The 17,314-nt window shown below is 35.3% G+C and overlaps 2 protein-coding genes across 8 annotated transcripts in view; one reads left to right on the top strand and one right to left on the bottom strand.

Moving 5' to 3' along the window:
- Positions 1–1,252: 1,252 nt before the first annotated feature.
- On the bottom strand, positions 1,253–9,258 carry zgc:101564. The gene is given in 5 exon segments (NM_001013545.3): positions 1,253–2,121; positions 7,517–7,641; positions 8,422–8,499; positions 8,602–8,795; positions 9,130–9,258. Coding segments are annotated over 4 exon segments (444 nt in total). The 5' UTR covers positions 8,748–8,795; positions 9,130–9,258; the 3' UTR covers positions 1,253–2,026.
- Positions 9,259–10,417: 1,159 nt separating this feature from the next.
- The window catches only part of srgap2 (SLIT-ROBO Rho GTPase activating protein 2), a 170,828-nt gene continuing 163,931 nt past the window's right edge, over positions 10,418–17,314 (top strand). For 3 of the 7 annotated variants that reach the window (XM_087272423.1, XM_087272420.1, XM_087272427.1), the window contains exons 1-2: positions 10,418–10,508; positions 12,355–12,761. In XM_087272423.1, coding sequence (XP_087128549.1) covers positions 12,695–12,761 — 67 coding nt within the window. In that variant the 5' untranslated portion in view covers positions 10,418–10,508; positions 12,355–12,694. 7 annotated transcript variants of the gene reach the window in all.

Here is a 17,314-nt window from a genome sequence, read left to right as displayed (position 1 = left end):
TCGTCAATGTTGTGCAAATTACAGCTCAAAAATGGGTCCGTCATTCTACTTTTTGTATAAAAATAAAGGCTTAACAGAGCAGGGACACACGGTAGGGAAAATATTTAGGGAAAATAATAATAATATATATTTTTTAAATAAATCAACCTGGAAAAATGTAATCAATTACAGGTTTTGAATGTCAATATCGATTACTTTTTGATTGATCGCCCAGCTCTAGATTAAAATAAACCTCGATGTGATAGTTCTGTTCATAATTCATGAGAATAAATGAACCAAAACCACTGAAAAGCTAGCTCTCCGTCCACTTCCAAACAAACTGTTGTGGTTAGACTGAAATATAAACACATGGACCATAAACCATCTAAACGACCCCAAAACAGTACATGACATCACAAGATGCGACTATGAAAAGCATAAACTGCATAAACTGCCCATTACAGTTCAGAAGGCATCAGAAACGCATTTTCTTGCAGCAGATCTTGGAGAACTGCGAAAAAAAACCCACACACACACCATGTACACACAAGCAGCAAGCACATTTAGCCCAGCTCACAGCAATGTTTTGTATGTTTGGTGAAATCTTTCGCAAAATACATGTCATAAAAGCATTTTTTGGTATCTTTAGGTATGGTCTAAACACGAATAATGTGAATGCTAGGCGAATCTAAATGTGTTATTTTCTATTGTGGTCTAGACTAAAAAACAAACCATGAGTACTAAACTACAAGTGTAAACACCCTCAAGAGCAGATTTACTAAAACAGAGCAAATACGCAAGAGAGTTAAATTTCAGAAAAATTACTGATGTAAGTGGAACGTTTTGGGAGTGATCTACTGACAACCGCAGGAATTAAATCAGTGTTTCTCAACCATGTTCCTAGGGGACCACCAAAACTGCATGTTTTGGAGGTTTCCTTGGTCTGTCACACCCATTACAGGCCTTTCAATCTCTGCTAATGAGCTGTTGATCTGAATCAGGTGTGTTTGGTTAAGAAAACAAGGAAAATGTGAAGAGCTGGTGGTCCTCCAGGAACATGGTTGAGAAACACGAATGCAGCAGATCATTTACATACATTTCATATAACCTCAATTCTTAATCATGCCCATCTTAGCATTATTTTGCTTCGAGGGATTAATGCGGAACAAGAAAGCCCTGCCCCTACTCAGTATTCGGTTTGGGTTTAAAGTACATACATCAGCATACTAAAATAAAAAGTCTTAGCAACTTTGTTCACACAGACTCTAAACACTGTCCTCCTATATATTTTGTGCCTGTTAAGGAAACTCTAATGGGTAACTAGCAAAAATCCATTTTGTTAGCAAATCTGGCCCAAAATATATCAATTATAAGTAATGATATCCATCATGTCTTGAAGTGACTGTTTGTCATTTTTTTTCATGCAGATATATACTAATAAACCATTAAAACATGGTATGTCGGTTATTTACTCTATCTATCTATCTATCTATCTATCTATCTATCTATCTATCTATCTATCTATCTATCTATCTATCTATCTATCTATCTATCTATCTATCTATCTATCTATCTATCTATCTATCTATCTATCTATCTATCTATATTTTTGACTAGCAGTGTAGCCATTTGATCGCCTTCCAAAAACTGCATTGGTACTGGAGCAAACAAGCTGTTTTAACACCTCAATTAACACTGCTGTTATTCTTCTGGAACAGCCTGAAACCATTGTGAATCCTGTATAGACACACAAGGATACTTTTGTAAGTCTTAAAGTCCCATCACCATGTTTTGTGCTACTGCAACCGCAAAGCAAAGAAAACGGACACTTTTTTTCTTTGGTAGTGGCACTCTGACATACTTAAATTAATATGAGATGAATGCCGAAAGAAAATAGCAGAAGCATGAATATGAAACAAGCTAGAAGGTAAAGTCATTTTCTGCCTTTTCCCAGTCAGCTAAAGTCAATTCACTGTGCTTTAAACGGAGATCTGTGAAAGCAAACTAGTTCGCTACCGTCAGAGTCTACTTGTTTTGGCCTGTGTTTCTATCTGAGGTACTCTTCTTCTGAGAAATTTTCCAAGCTCTCGTCATCACTGTCTTCAAGTTCTGGAAGATCTCCCCATAAGAGCAGGTTCTGCCCTATAAAAGAGACAGGCTTCTGTTAATAAATGCTTCAAACATAAAAACATACCAAAATATGTCCATCATATATTTATATTATTATTCTAATATTCTAACAAGATTCTAACATCTTTTCATTTTTTTAAAGAAATTCTATGTTCACCAATGCTAATTGTAATTAAAAATGTTATCACAATAATAAATGGCTGTTTCGGTTTCATAATCATTGATTATTATCAATTTGATGCATCCTTTCTGAAAGGAAAATCTTAGAAAAAGAGAATTTACATCTTAGTTCTAAAAATGTATTTTAATATATTTTTAAAATATCAAGAACTGAGCAACATTTTGCAAAGTGTGCTTTTGTGTTGGTATCTTGGCTGCTTTAGGCCTGTCATGGATAATGAAAATGATCTGGGCCCTCATGTATGAAGACTTGCGTTGAATTCATACTAAAACATTGTGTGTGCACAAAGCTGTAAATGTGCGTACGCAGTAAAAAATTCAGATGTATAAAACACTGCGTACGCAGAATCCCACACATATTCTCTTTGTACATCCGAATCAACGTAAAACTGAGCGCAAGAGAGCAAAACCCCTCCCTGCCTCCTCCCCCATGTGAATAAGGTAATGACTCTACTTTGGCAAGACCAAATAAAAAAGCAATGGCAAAAGCAAGCAAAAAGAGAAACTTTGAACACAATGTGAATTGGAGGTGCTCCTTTCGGAGGTATACCGGAGAAAAACTGTTATTTGCAAGTTTGTCCTCCAGAATTAATAACAAAAAAAAAAAAAAAAATCCAGTGGAACAGTTTAGCTGACATGGTTAACGCAGTGGGATCTGAACATCGCACTGTGAATAAATACATTGGGTCCAATATAAAGATGTAAAAATTTGTAGTGTCTATTTAGGCTAAGTGCAAATAGCAAACCCTGTTTGGAATGAGCTAGTTGAGTAATTCTCGTCCATCACCGTTTGATTGACAGAGACAACATAACTAAAGAAAGTGCGGCATAGCTCGTAAAGCTCATGGCGACATGTTTGGACACGATCGATCATGAACTTGGTTCGAATCCAGCGTCTGATTAACTCATTCTTCTTTTCCTGCCATTTCATATCAGATTTTGTCTACTCTTCATCACAAAGAAGACAAGTAGGAATCATTAATAAGTGTGTGTATTATGTTAAGCGCATTTGAGCATCACATTATTTGCACATTTATTGAATGGAAATGTTTCTGATTCATGTGTGCAAATTCATCTTTAGAAGGTGTCTTTATAGCAATGTGCGTGCAGTTGATCGCTCCGATTACAATGGGAAAACCGAAGATCGCTGCTAATTGCGCTTTAATGTTTGCCTTGTCAACTGCATGGTATGGAAACCTATACCTGCTAGACATGCGGATAATCCCGTCCCTAACAGCTGCCATTGCACGGCTCCAAGATACTTTGTAGTGCAATTTAACACAACTGCCTCTAGGAGTCGCCAATGAAAATAAAACAAACACACACAACAAATGCACGGACGCCAGGGGTCCGTTCTTCGTACCTCGCTTAAATGATCTAAGATGATTTGGCAGATCCTGGATCTTTTAATCTTGATAACTGATCTCTCGCTAATTTGGTTCTTCAAACAAGTTCGCGAATCAGATTAGAATGTCTGGATGAACTGATCTGAGATCGCTGCGTGTGTTGTTAAGGACAGATCTATCGATCCTCGAAATCATGATCAGCAATGCAACGATTGGCTGACAGCACAGCAGCGTAATGACATCATCTGATTAATATTCAATTATCCATGTGAGCAAAATTACATCAAATTAGCAGTAAACGGCTTGTTAAATATGACACGCAGTAACTTCACATTTGTTGTGAGCTGCAGGCTTTACACTTTCATTTGTCAAGACAAGAGTATTTATCATGTATTTCAATGCAAATCAATGTATTTAGTTCTACATTTAGAAAAGATTTTCTTTATTATAGTACAGTTTTTTAATCGGTGTAAAGAATAACTGGTTGTTTCCAAAAGCATTTTGATATTGGTAAAGGCGTCTGCAACTTTTGTGAAGCATCAAATCACTGGCATATTAAAAGTCAAAACATGTTTATGACTGCATAAATGTATTATTGCTTTTAAAAAAAGTCACATATTGTGCATTTCTATTATACACAATTTGTACTAAAGCGATCTAAAAAGTTCATATCAATAAGTTTTCTCTTTGCACCACCAGGTGGCAGTCTTTGTATTTTAATTTCGAGGGTGCAGATTGCATACGTTTTATTAATATGTAAAACTTTATTTATTTTATTAATGACTATAACTTTATATATATAGTTAAAAACTACTATTTTCCCAAGTGTATATAACTTTTACTGTAAGAAAATATCAGAACTCGGTACATACTTTCTGTATTATCTTTGCTTGGACTGAGCCGATCTAATCCTGTTTATATGATTTGAACCTGCTCCCGATCAGGTTTGACCTAGCAGATCTGTTGCCATGACAACAACTCTCGGATCAGCTTTGAAGAACGAAACGATCCTGGATCGTGTCAAATTGTCAATATCCAAATCCAGCTAACTGAGTAATCCACGTACGAAGAACGGACCCCAGATATGAAGTTGGTGTAGACCAACGCACAGTCTCACGTTCATTTAATCGTAGAGCTGCAGGGCGATATGGCAAAAACAATTATCACGATAATTTTTTTAATATCAGTCGATATCGATATATTTCACGATAAATGTAAAATCTTTAGATCTATCAAATATATAAGATTTTCAGCATGCAAATGGCTTTGTGCAGCTGATTTAACACATTTAGTGAAATATTTTAGCTGTCTGACAATATAAATAATAATATAATAAACAAAAGAACAATCTTAATTCAGCATTTACTGTTTAAGTTTTCAACAACCAAAGACATTACCTACAAGTTATTGTATATTATTATTCAACATCAAAAAAAAAAAAAAGGTTTGGAACGATGCGAGTTAAAGGTCACATAATTTTCAGTTTTGGATGAACTCTCCTTTCAATGGTGAGTATGGTGAATTTAGGGTAAAACATACTTTAATGTATTTATCTATTGATTGTTGATAACGCTTTTATCGATAGACCTTATCGATGACTGATTAAGCATGGACAATGTAAAGGTTTAGTTATGCTTTGCACTGTGAGACGCATCCACGCATTACATAATCAAGTGTGTGCAGTTTACTTATGCTGTCACCCTCTTGACATCCCATATTGCGGGATGCATAAACCCTTGTTATGCGCATATCTCCGATATATCCGCACGTGTTTTAACCAAATTTGTCTGACAGACTAGCACGAATAGGTCTATGCAGACTCTTAATTTACAAATCACGCATCACAACGAAAACATGCGGGAGCCAGCCGGGCAGCCTCTCCATTTACACAGCGAGCTACTGAGCGCCATCCAAGTTTGTTCTTCCGAGCTAACCCACGAAATCTATCAGTGCTGCGAAAAGACTGTCTAGTTCATGCTGTTCGCGCTTAGTAAATGAATAAAAATGAAACCGTGAAAATAGTTTGATGGACTGTTTTGGCGCTAAAGCATATAGCGGGCTTGTGTTAAAGAGCTTTACCTCAGATGTTATTCGTTCCTCTTGTTTATGCTGTAGATATGACTAACAAAATATACATCAAAATTAAGTTACACATTATACAAAACGAAATTCGTTACAAAAAGATAAATTAAGGAAATATGTTTATATTTATTTAGTTCGCGTCCGCCTTAAACAACTGCAGGTGGATGATGCTTCGCTCCATGGAAAAAAAAAAGGATTTAATTAATGATCCACTGATCCTTTAAATATATAAAGGCTGGTTCTTTTACTGTCGATGAGGGACAATAGTGGTATTACAAATTTCAAAACAAATATCTTAACATTAAAAAGGAAACATAAGCTTGACATCAAAAGATCCTATTATTGTCGTAACAAATAAATGATGCAGCCTGTAGTTTACAGCAAGCATCAAGTGTTCATTGAGATGTGTTTGAGATTGTGTCGTCTGTCATATCTTTCATCTGTCTTTTCGGGGGTTTTTTCTCGTAAGGCACAGCTTTCAAAATTGATGACATGAACCTCCGCTGGGTAGCTGCGCTAATTTACCAGCACTTGTTTATGTCTGTAATTTCTTAGCATCTTCATAAGGGTGGTGTTGTTTTAAATGATGAAACAGGCTTGTGGTGTTGACTGCTTTTAATGACATGAGTCGTCTGCTCAGTTTGCGGTGCACGTTGATCTGTTTTGTTTCGGATAGCAAAAAACGAAGTAGCTCATGAAGTCTAGTGACGTTTTTTGTCAACATGATTCTGACCTTTTTACCTTATTTCTTTCTTACTCATTTAAGTGCAACTAACACTGTATGGGTGTAAACTTGTACACCGTGCGGCATCCGGAAGGGCAGGCTGCAAAATGCTTGCGCAACGTTACGCATAGTGCTTAAATATTATCGAGCAATTATCGAACTTATCGAATTATCATTATCGTTTTATTTAAAATTTTTATATCGTGATAATTATCGATATCGAATTATCGCCCAGCCCTATTTAATCGTTAGAAAATCCAAACGCGAGCTTGAAACCTGGCGTACGCAAAATTTTTGAGTGTACGCAGTGTTGAAACATGAGGCCCCAAGTGATTAATTAATTTAGAAATCAAGCAGCTTGCTGTCTTTATAAATGAATCATTGAATAAATTTGTCAAATGATTTATTCAAAACCAGATTCATACAGAAATGAAAAATTGCAGTTTTGTTTAATATCCACAGAGATAAATTCTTCAAAGAATTCTGCTCTTGACTTACTTTTTTTGTAGGCAAAACAGAACAAAAACAACCGTATTGTCTTTAAAATGTAAGTAAATATTAGGTTTTTGTTTATTGAAGACTTTAAATTGAATTGAATTGTGATTGTGCTCATGAAATGATATTAGGAAATCAAGAATATATCTTTCAAACTTAATTTCAATGGGGGGGGGGGGGGGGGGGGGCACACAGCGAACTAGCATATTCAAATGTTAATTAATATAAAACTATGCAGATGGCACTATGTGGCGTGACAGAAATATGAACAGACTTGCAGCACTGGTATGCGTACCCTGATGGAAATCTATGTTTCGAATTGTAAAATGCATGCCAGTCATGGCACCAAGCTGCACATCTGGTGTACAACCCCCTAAATAGGCTTTACATGCAGTAAATGAGTTTGAACTCTCAAGTGAAATCTCAAGTTCAAATTGTTTTTTTTTTTTGCAATATACTCAATTTAAGATCAATTTACTAAATCGCATGTTGTTAAAATAATTAAAATATATTCTATGTCAATAAATATTGCACACCCCTACTCTGAACACAGTCAAAAATTTTGCCTCATGTGTCAAACCTGTTGCATCCAGTCTATTGATGGTGGACACGGCCTCACTGTTGAACATCCAGAAGTGACCATTGTTACAGGACAGCAAGCAGGGTTTGCATGGGGCCACCACGTGATATCCCACAACATTCCCACTGAATGTGCAGAAAGAGCCAGACAAAAAACACCTGATTCAAATGCTTTGTCAAACACAATAAAACAGAACAACAAATTGCTCAGTTCAAACAAACAATGGACTAAACAATACAGCTAAAACAGCAAAACAACATATTTTGTTTTGTACAGCTTCAAGTCTAAATATGTATAAACCAAATAGTTTTTTATATTGTACTCTGTAAAAAAAATTGCACAAGTCCTTAATGTTGTTTCAACACAAATCGATTAAAGTCAACTTACTTGGTTTTATAAATTTTAGTTGATTGAACATAAAACAATTAAGTTATCCCAGAAAAACCCTCAAGACTTGTTGATTAAGCTCATTATAAATAAATAACTACAACAAGCAACACAAATATTTTTAGTGCGCTAAAGTCTCACCATTCAGAAAACAATTTAAAAATGAATATGATTAAATATGATTTGATGATATGATGATTTTTTTTTGCAGAAACTGATACTTTTAAAAGTAGATATTATAACATTTAAAAAATACTAAATACGGTATTTATATGAAAAAGAAATCTTTGACACTGCATATCACTTAATAGATGACCAGATACAAGTCAGACTAAGTATGCGGATTAAAGACATTTTATACATTTCAATTGCATTGAACTTGCTTTCCACGTATATAACATCAAAATGAGACATTTAATATTTAACCTACATATTGTCTTAATAAACTATTAAAAACCAACCATGAACACTAGTTACCACTAGGAGAAAACAAAAGTTAGTTATAAAGATGTCTTTACCATTTCAAACAAGCAATATCTCTTAATTTGCATTTGCAGCTTTCAGTGGAATAGCAGCTTGCCACAAAATCAACTGTCCTAAGTAGGGAAAAGAAGCACAGTTTTGTTTATAAGCAAAACACTATATTGATCATTAGAAATAATGTTTTGTGAAGATTTCTGTGATGAAGGAAGCCTCACCTATTTGGTGGTATGTCGGTTGAGAATAGCTCTATTTCCGTATCAGCCAAAAGCACTGCTTTCATCCCTCTGGTACACAGCAGACTGTCACAGTATATACAGTTGATTTGCGTCACGCACTTATTCTTGAAATTTGAAGTAGACATTGTAGAAGTGAGCTTTTCTCGGGTACAGCTCCTAGCAAAACGCAGCTCCTGTTGATTTAAAACGACAATAGAGAGTCGATCAGCATCTGAACTGAAGGCTACAGCAGCAGATGTTTGAACAGACGTTCTGCACCTGTCTGGCTAACTAGCTTTAGCCTTGTTTTACCTAAATTGCGTTAGCAATGTTTATAACTAAGAGAAGTAAAATTACAAAAACGAAAACCTTAGAATAATAGCACGAATGAAAATCACAGCAATTCCTGTCTATTTCACTCTTCTGTTATGATCCAGAAAAGCGTTGTCTTTATTGTTATCAGAGCGCTAGCTAGCTAAGTAAAATATAAATGTTTTATAACCAAGCATGCCATAAAATTGTTCTTACCTTTAATGATATCAGATCTTTTTAGATCTAGGCGGCAAATAAACACATTGTACTAAGTTACAGTAAAATTCTCTATCGCTACAACTGGGCTTAGATTGCTAAGCTACGTTTGTTTACGTCCGCGTCGAAGCGGATATGCACTTCCTGAGACATTTTCAAACAGCCTGTTCTCTGACGCTGATTGGTTCCAAATTAGCATGTCTCATGCGTGATTGGCCAGCTCCAATTCCTTTGGTGATTGGTTGAAGTGCTTTTCCGCAAACCACAGAACCGCCTAGGGGAAGTACGACTCATTTCTGAAAATCGGTTCTTTCGAACGACTCGTTTCAAAAAGAGATTCAGTAATTATTATGCTCACACCTGGTTCCTGACATCCCGTTGTGGTATATTTTATCTTCAAAGCCAAATGTAGGTACAAATTGGTCTTTATTACGTTTATACCCATATCAAATAATAGTGTTTGGTGTGATACCCTGTGTTGTAATTCAGTTGCAGCAACTAATTTAGCTTATAAAGTGTGTTTTAATCACACATTCATCTTATGATATATTAATAGATAAATTCTTGTACATCTCTTGGTTAAAGAATATTTGCGTGATTCATTAATCATTATGCTTATGTAATAAAGTGATTCACTTAACTGCAACAGTGTAATTCAAAGTGATTGTTCTTCTATAGTTTGTTGTCTAGCCAGCCTGAAACATTGAAATTAATCATGATAACCTACAATTTTCCATGGAAAATTGTTTGCCCCCACATTTGATCACTGCATACCATAACGTTTAAGTCATAAACGTTATATAGACTGAATAACGCGATTATTTGAATAAATCGTTTAGCTCGATGCTGTGCATGAATAACTGTTTAGAATGTGAACCGACTCAACTGATTCAATTGAAAGATTCGACTCATAAAAAGGATTCTTTCAATCAGACATCGCAAAAATACAACAATGTGAAAAACGACAATTTTATATGCTAATTGTTATTTCTTTAATCATTAACGAAGACATAGATACACTCACATGAAATAAATAAATATAAATATAATAGTCAAAGGAAAGTAAATCACTACTTACAATTACAATGTTTACAATTATTGCTATCACTTAAACTTACTAAATCTATAAACTGTGTTGTGCTTGTGATATGAGACAATATTAATCCCCTCAAAATTGTCTCTTTAATGGTCAGTTTGATAGATTCATGTCGTGTTCAAGTGTTTCAGCCAATGACAATAGAAGGGGGTTGTTCTTTCTCTTCCATGAAAAGAGGCGGGGTTTGAGTTTGGGAAAATTCAGTGAATAGCGTAACAACAAGTCTTGGGGGAGAAATCTGGTATATGAAAGCTGTTTTTAGACATGGAAATCGCATTTTAAGGTAAGTGGATTATCGATTTAATGCAACAGTTTATGATTCGGGCACATAAGGACTCGAGAAAGCTTCGCTATCGTCCGGATGAAATGCAGGGATCTCCTTGAGGAAAGCCCTAAACTATTCCGAGAGTCACCAGGGGCCTCTCTGCTTTTCACATCACGACAAACTCCCTCCTAGTTGCACATTGCCTCTTCCTTTTAAGGACTAATGATTTAAAGTTTTCTCCGATCCTGCAGCTTTTTTGGCTGACAGTATTTAAACGTGCATCACATGATATGAGCAAGTTAAAGTACTCTTTATCATCTTTTAAAGACCTCAGCTATTTTAAACACATTTGTTTTAAGCTGCTATTCTATAATAACAGTGATCTCGTCTTGATAAGTTGATAGGTCAAAGATAATCTTTTTGATTACCTTATAGCCTATATAAAATCATAAATGGCTGTTTTCCTCCACACTTATGACACTGTTACTACAAAATTTTTGTGTTTTGTGTTTTTGTTGCCATGGTGTTGTGCAAAAAGTGCTGTTATGTGTAAATTTTTTTGGGGAAATGCTACTGTTATGAAAAACAAATGCCAGGAATATATTGCTCATGCAGATGAACAGGAAATATGAGCTTTAAAATGTCTCATTTTGGCAATTAATAATTTAAGGCCTTAAAATGAGAGCAGAAAGTAAATTAATAAATAAGATATTAAATCTTGCATGTATTGCAAACACCATATCTTTCTCAATATTTTTCCAAATACCCTTATCTTAACTTCCCTAACGCATGATACATTTACTTAAGATTCTAAATTAATAAGTACTTTTTTAAAATGATTGATTTAAGCTGATTTAAAAAAAGGCCATGGATGGAATTATATATATTTACCATAAGCTCACTTTATTTGGACTAGTTTTACATAAATCAAAGCTTACATTGTTGTGTCATTTTATTTCATAAGTAATATCTTCTTTAAAAAAAGAATTTAACAGGTATCTCCACCAGAAAACAAGACAAAAGCACAGATAAAGAACACATAGTTTGGAGTGTCATCGGAAGATAGACAAAGTTATTTCCATGTTTTATCTTTTCACAAAGTTATTCAAAAATAAGCAGTTTTTTTAACAAAAGCCTTAGGGTTGCATTTGATTCAAATTATTGATTTATTTGTCTTTACTTGGTCTTTGAATCATTTTGACTCATGAAGTATTCATTCATTAATACTAAGTATAATCATTAAGTATTAAATTCATAAGTCATCTAATAAATCTTGCATGCATTGCAAAATGAATATCTTCCACAATATTTTTCCAAATACACATATCAAATCTTCCCCAACGCATGCATGATACATTTACTTGAGATGCAGAATAAATAAATACTTTTTAAATGATTGATTTAGGCTGATTTATTAAAGACCATGGTAGAAATTATATATATCTATTAAAATTTTATATTAATTATATGCTTAAAATGTTATAATTACCTTCATTAAACCTATTACTCATGCATTATTAAAGGCTTATAAAGTAAACATGTAAGGTCAAGATTTGCATGCGTGAGTTTGCTTTATCATGCACTACTGATGTAAATAAATATGACCATTCATCAGTTTATAATATCAGATTTCAAGTTCACACTTTGCATTTAATCATGTTACATTTAATCCCCAAAACATGGTCTGTTTGTAAAGAGGAGCTCCAACCCACCTCTATTTTTCAACAAACGAAACAAAACGAAAATATTTTTGAGGAAGTTTACTGGAAGGAAGTAGTCTTTAGAAATCTGATCCGCTGAACTTTTCTTTGCCCTGTGTGTGCCTAGTGTGATGCTGGGAAATCCTATCCATGCCTTCATCCAGCTCTGAGGAGACTCACTCACACGTCTGACCGCCGGAGGAAAGACTGAAACTTTTGAAGACGCTGCGTCTGGTCGTGGGGATCCAGTGTGAGTGGACGGTGGGATGAAACTCTTCTCTTGCTTCATTCCTCTGCTGTTACGGACATATTACTCTACGTTGGAAGCCATCGGCAGCTCTTAACTAATAATGCGGCGTGATTGATCATCGACAGGAGACAATACCCATCCACTGCTTTCCATTCCCACATATTCGCTGGATATCTGTAGACGAAGTGCGGGCGAAGAGGCTTTTGTTCTGCGGTGTTTCTCGCTGTGACGGGACTTATTGTGTTTAGATCAATATGACGTCTCCTGCTAAATTCCGAAAGGACAAGGAAATTATAGCCGAATATGAAACGCAAGTTAAAGGTAAGTGAAATGTGTCGCTTTATGTTGCGTTTTTACTCGGTTCACCTTTGTGTTACGTGGTGGCTAGGTTACAGTGTATTTCTATATGAGCACAGCTGGTGCAAACCCTGTCGTATTACTGCAGAAAACGCTATTTATTTGAGCTTGTGAGAAACAATGCTAGCGCTTCTCCACATGTGGCAACGGAATGATAGATGTGCGATCGGTCAGTCAGTCAGTCAGTCAGTCGCCTAAAGCTATATTGTCTGTAGATACACAACTTAAACCGTTTATAACAACGCTTTTACTTTAAAAATGCATTAATGTGTGATTAATGTTACGTTTGTGCTGTGTTGTACTGTTTTCCCTCATTCAGCTTGTGTAGGTTGTACGTATAGACAAGGCAGGGCGTTTTCTTTTGCCCTGCGTGTCTCTATGAGCTGGTGCGGTGCTGTTCAACCTATTGATTTTTTAAAAGTCAGGTTAGCTGACATTGATGTTTTACAGTAGTTCATGGACTAAGTAACACGTTTAAAATACGTTTTGAGTTGAATCTGACTTAACACAATCGTGTTTTGGCAGCACTGACGGCGAGTGAAGTAAAGGTGTGATGCTTGATGACAGTTCGGTTATGACTGTGTAACCTCATATGTTATTCATACTACACTGTGGTAACAGTTAATGTGAGTGTTAGTTTGGAAGCCGTTCACTTGTTTTTAAGTAGTAGCACACTGTGTTTTTTTTTTACAAAGTAATTGTAACTACTGCACATTTCTTCACTTACACATAATGCGTGTAGCCTACGTAACGCGTGTTTTTGTCTCAGGATTTTCGTTCCCATAAACACTTGTCTGGTGAGGTAAAATAAAGCTGCTTTTAATTGAAAGACGAATTGAACGATTCACTTCATTAGTGGAGCTCCCTATCACGTTATACGCGCTGTTGTGTGTGCCTGTTCTTTTGTGTGTTTGCCGGCCACTGGCACTATGAATAGTGCATTTGAGCAGCTCTGCCTGTTGCTGCTGAGTGTGGGGAAAATCTCCTTTAATAAGAGTCAGTGAGTTTCTCATCTTTGAGTTCTGTTCAAGAAGGCCATTGTGACATAAATATTGCTAAAGAGAGCATGAGCATGGTTTAGGGTGTCAAAATGTAAGCTTTGCATGGATTGAAATGTGGCTAAAATCAGCTTAGACTAACTTAAGCTGGTCTTCCAGCCTGGTTATAAGGCTGGTTTAGAGTGGTTTGGGCTAATTCCCAGATAACCAGACTGGGCACTATCTTAAACCATGAGACAAACAAATCATCTTTGTTTAAAAGGTTGTTGTTAGTTTCATCAGTGGCGATATGGATACACATTTGGATTTTTCATTTGTATGTATAGTCATCAATTTAAAATGATGTTTTTCAGGTCAACAGTAATAAAAATGAACCTTTTTAGAGGAAGAGGTCTGTACTCACTGAAATTCTACTCACCCTCCAGTTGTTGTAAACCTGTTTAAGTTTCTTTTTATTTTCAATGCAAAAGAAGATGAAGAATGTTGGAAAAGCAGTAGCTTCACTTTCATATATTCATTATTTATCTTTATTTCGATAGCGCTTTTACAATGTAGATTGTGTCAAAGCAACTTAACGTAGAAGTTCTAGTAAATTAAAAATGTGTCAGTCCAGTTTTCAAAAATAAAGTTCAGTTTAGTTCAGTTCAGTGTGGTTTAAATTTCACTGCTGAAAGTCCAAACACTGCAGAGCAAATCCATCGATGCACAGCTCCACAAGTCCTAAACCAAGCAAGTCAGTGGCGAGAAACAAACTTCACCGATTGGCGAAAGTGAAGAAGAAAAAAAAGCCTAGAGAGAAACCAGGCTTAGTTGGGCACAATCATTTCTCCTCTGGCCAAATGTCTCATGCAGAGCTGTAGTTTAGGCACTAGAGGCTGGAGAATGCTGAACGTTCATCAAAGAGAAGCTGCAAGTGTGAGTAGGTCACCGGCGGGTGTTTGAACTGCCCACTGGATCAATGCAAATACTTGTCTGTCACTGGGGTCTTTCAGGAATATTTTGTCTTGCTATTGCTGTCAATAGCTTCCACATTCCAACATTTTAAATATATTAAATATATTCTTAAAAATGAAATTTTTGGGAAAGAAAGTTTGGGAGCTGCTTGAGGTTGAGCAAATGAGTAAATTGATCTGACTAAATCAATTTGAGCTAACAGTACACTCAGTCATTGATAAGTCCTACAAAATACTGAATACAAATGCTCAACTAATGGATTTTTAAATAGAGGACCAATGACAAATGGCAAAAAGTAATGGAAATTAATTGGCAAGTGAATGGGCACCCAAGTTGTCACACTCTCTTTTTAGGAACTGGCATTTTTAAAAATCTTTGTTACTACATTTACATAATTTTTTATCTGTGTTTAGCAGATGATGGCATTTTAAAGAGAATGAATAATGCTTTAACTTGCATCATCATCTCTCATGCAAAGAGAGACTTTTGTTTCAGTTTATAAAATAAATATGAATCTATAAACCTGATATTAATTTTGCACTATTGTTTTTCCTCCGATTTCTCTCTGGATCCTGTGTCACATCACTTTCTCTTGCCAGTTTTAACCCCCAGCCTCCCCCTCATGTGGATCCTTATTACTTTGCCATGCCTTAAGAATGCTTGTAGATCATTTCGCTCAATAATCTTGAGTTGACAGGAACTGGAAAGAAACAATAATAAGCATGGTTTCTTCTCCCTGGAATAACGCTTGAAAAATGGCCTAGATTTGGAAAGCATCACTGATTTGGATAAATAATCTGTCATGAATTAGTGGCAGAAGGAAGTGGTAATTGCTTGGTGATCCATTTCTGCAGAGGCAACCAGACATGAGGAGAAAAGTCTGAAATTGGAGAAGTCACAGAGAGAGACATCAAAGCTGCATACACTTCTAAGTGGATTATCATTAATTAACATCAGCTCGATGCGAAACATACAGTTTTCCATCGAAATCATGTTCGTATTCCCAATGCCCTGAAGTTGGTACTGCTATCTTAAGCTGTTTAATCCAGTAAAACATCTCCCGCAAACAAAATCTAGAAACATCTGACTCTAATCTACAAATCTCAATACTATTGCATCTCCATTTTTTAAGAAGGAATCATAATTGAAATAAACTCATAGACCCATTGACGGCTCAGAGACTCTCGTAGTCGAATCAGCTGAAAGACACTGAAAAATGGGCTTGATTTTTTTCTGAGGACTGGCAGGAAATGTACAGCTGCATTTTTCACCACAGCTGGTTGGAAGGATTGGATAATGTAGCTATAATCCCTCAGACATGGGGAGTGAGTCTGTCAAGCAACTGAAAAGTGACTATGCATATAAGAGCTGTGGGAAACAGCATGATTGACTGCTCTAATTGTCATCTGCATTAAAAAAAACGTCCTGGAAGATTCGTTGCCCTCTCATTATGTTTTGTGCCTGATGTATTCATTTTTTATGTTTTATTTTACTTTTTCGAATAATGTACATTGCAAAAACAGTATAAAGAAAAGAAAATTGTAAAACAAATAGGGATTATTTGTGCCTGATGTATTTTTAATTACACAAATTAGGGCTGCACGATATTGGAAATAAAATCGGCATTGCAATTTTTAGTTTTCAGTGATAAACATTTGATATGAAATATAATTCACTGAATAGATTGAATAACTTTTTTTTAAATAATTTATTATTTCAGATTGATAAGGGTGATTGTATAGGGGAGTACATCGGCATAAATGATTAAAATGAACTTTAATGCACATTTTTTGTTTGATGTTTGACATAATCTCAACTGAAACACGAAGAGAGGATGGGACATACAGTAGCGCTCAATAAATTATTAAAATGAACTTTAAAGTAGATTTTTAGTGGTGTAAAAAAATACAAATTAGAAGAAAAAATGCTTTATATTATATCTGTCTGGTAAGTCTTAATAGCAGTTGGACACAAATATTTAAAAATATAACGTAAAATCACACTTGGTAGTCTTCACTGTAGGCATGGTCGATGGATGATACCGGTTTCAAGGTTTATCGCAAATTGGAAAAATCAAGGTTTTAAAACCGGCAAAGTTTTCTGTTATACGGTTCCTAAGGTATTTTTTAAACATGTTTTTCACAACTATTTTATTACATTTTTTAGGGCAACAGTGTCTCCAGAAGAAAATGAATCTCTATATCAAAAGCTACTTGTCGATAAATATTTAAAATGTTCTTTAAATAAAATATATTGTGTTTAATCTAGGGGAAAATTAGTTTTTTACCCAGACATTTAATAAGAACTTATTTTGGAGAAGCAATCACAATACGGTGATACCATGATATTTTATCCAAGGTTATCATACCGTCAGATTATTATACCGTCCCATGCCTACTTCACTGTAAACATGTTTGTTTGTTAATGCTATTGTTTCTTGTGCCTGAATGCTTTAAGGGGGCTTTTACACCTGTAGATCGATTGCTTTGTTCTGAAACAGGGATTAAAATTGTTACAATGTTGCCTTTTGTTCTTGCTGCGGTTTGTCTTTACACAGCAAAATTT

The sequence above is a fragment of the Danio rerio genome, chromosome 11 (assembly GCF_052040795.2).
Source record: "Danio rerio strain M-AB ecotype USA chromosome 11, GRCz13ab, whole genome shotgun sequence".
NCBI classification, from domain to species: domain Eukaryota; kingdom Metazoa; phylum Chordata; class Actinopteri; order Cypriniformes; family Danionidae; genus Danio; species Danio rerio.
Note: the sequence above shows the minus strand (reverse complement) of the source record. Positions and strands in the feature narration are given on the sequence as shown.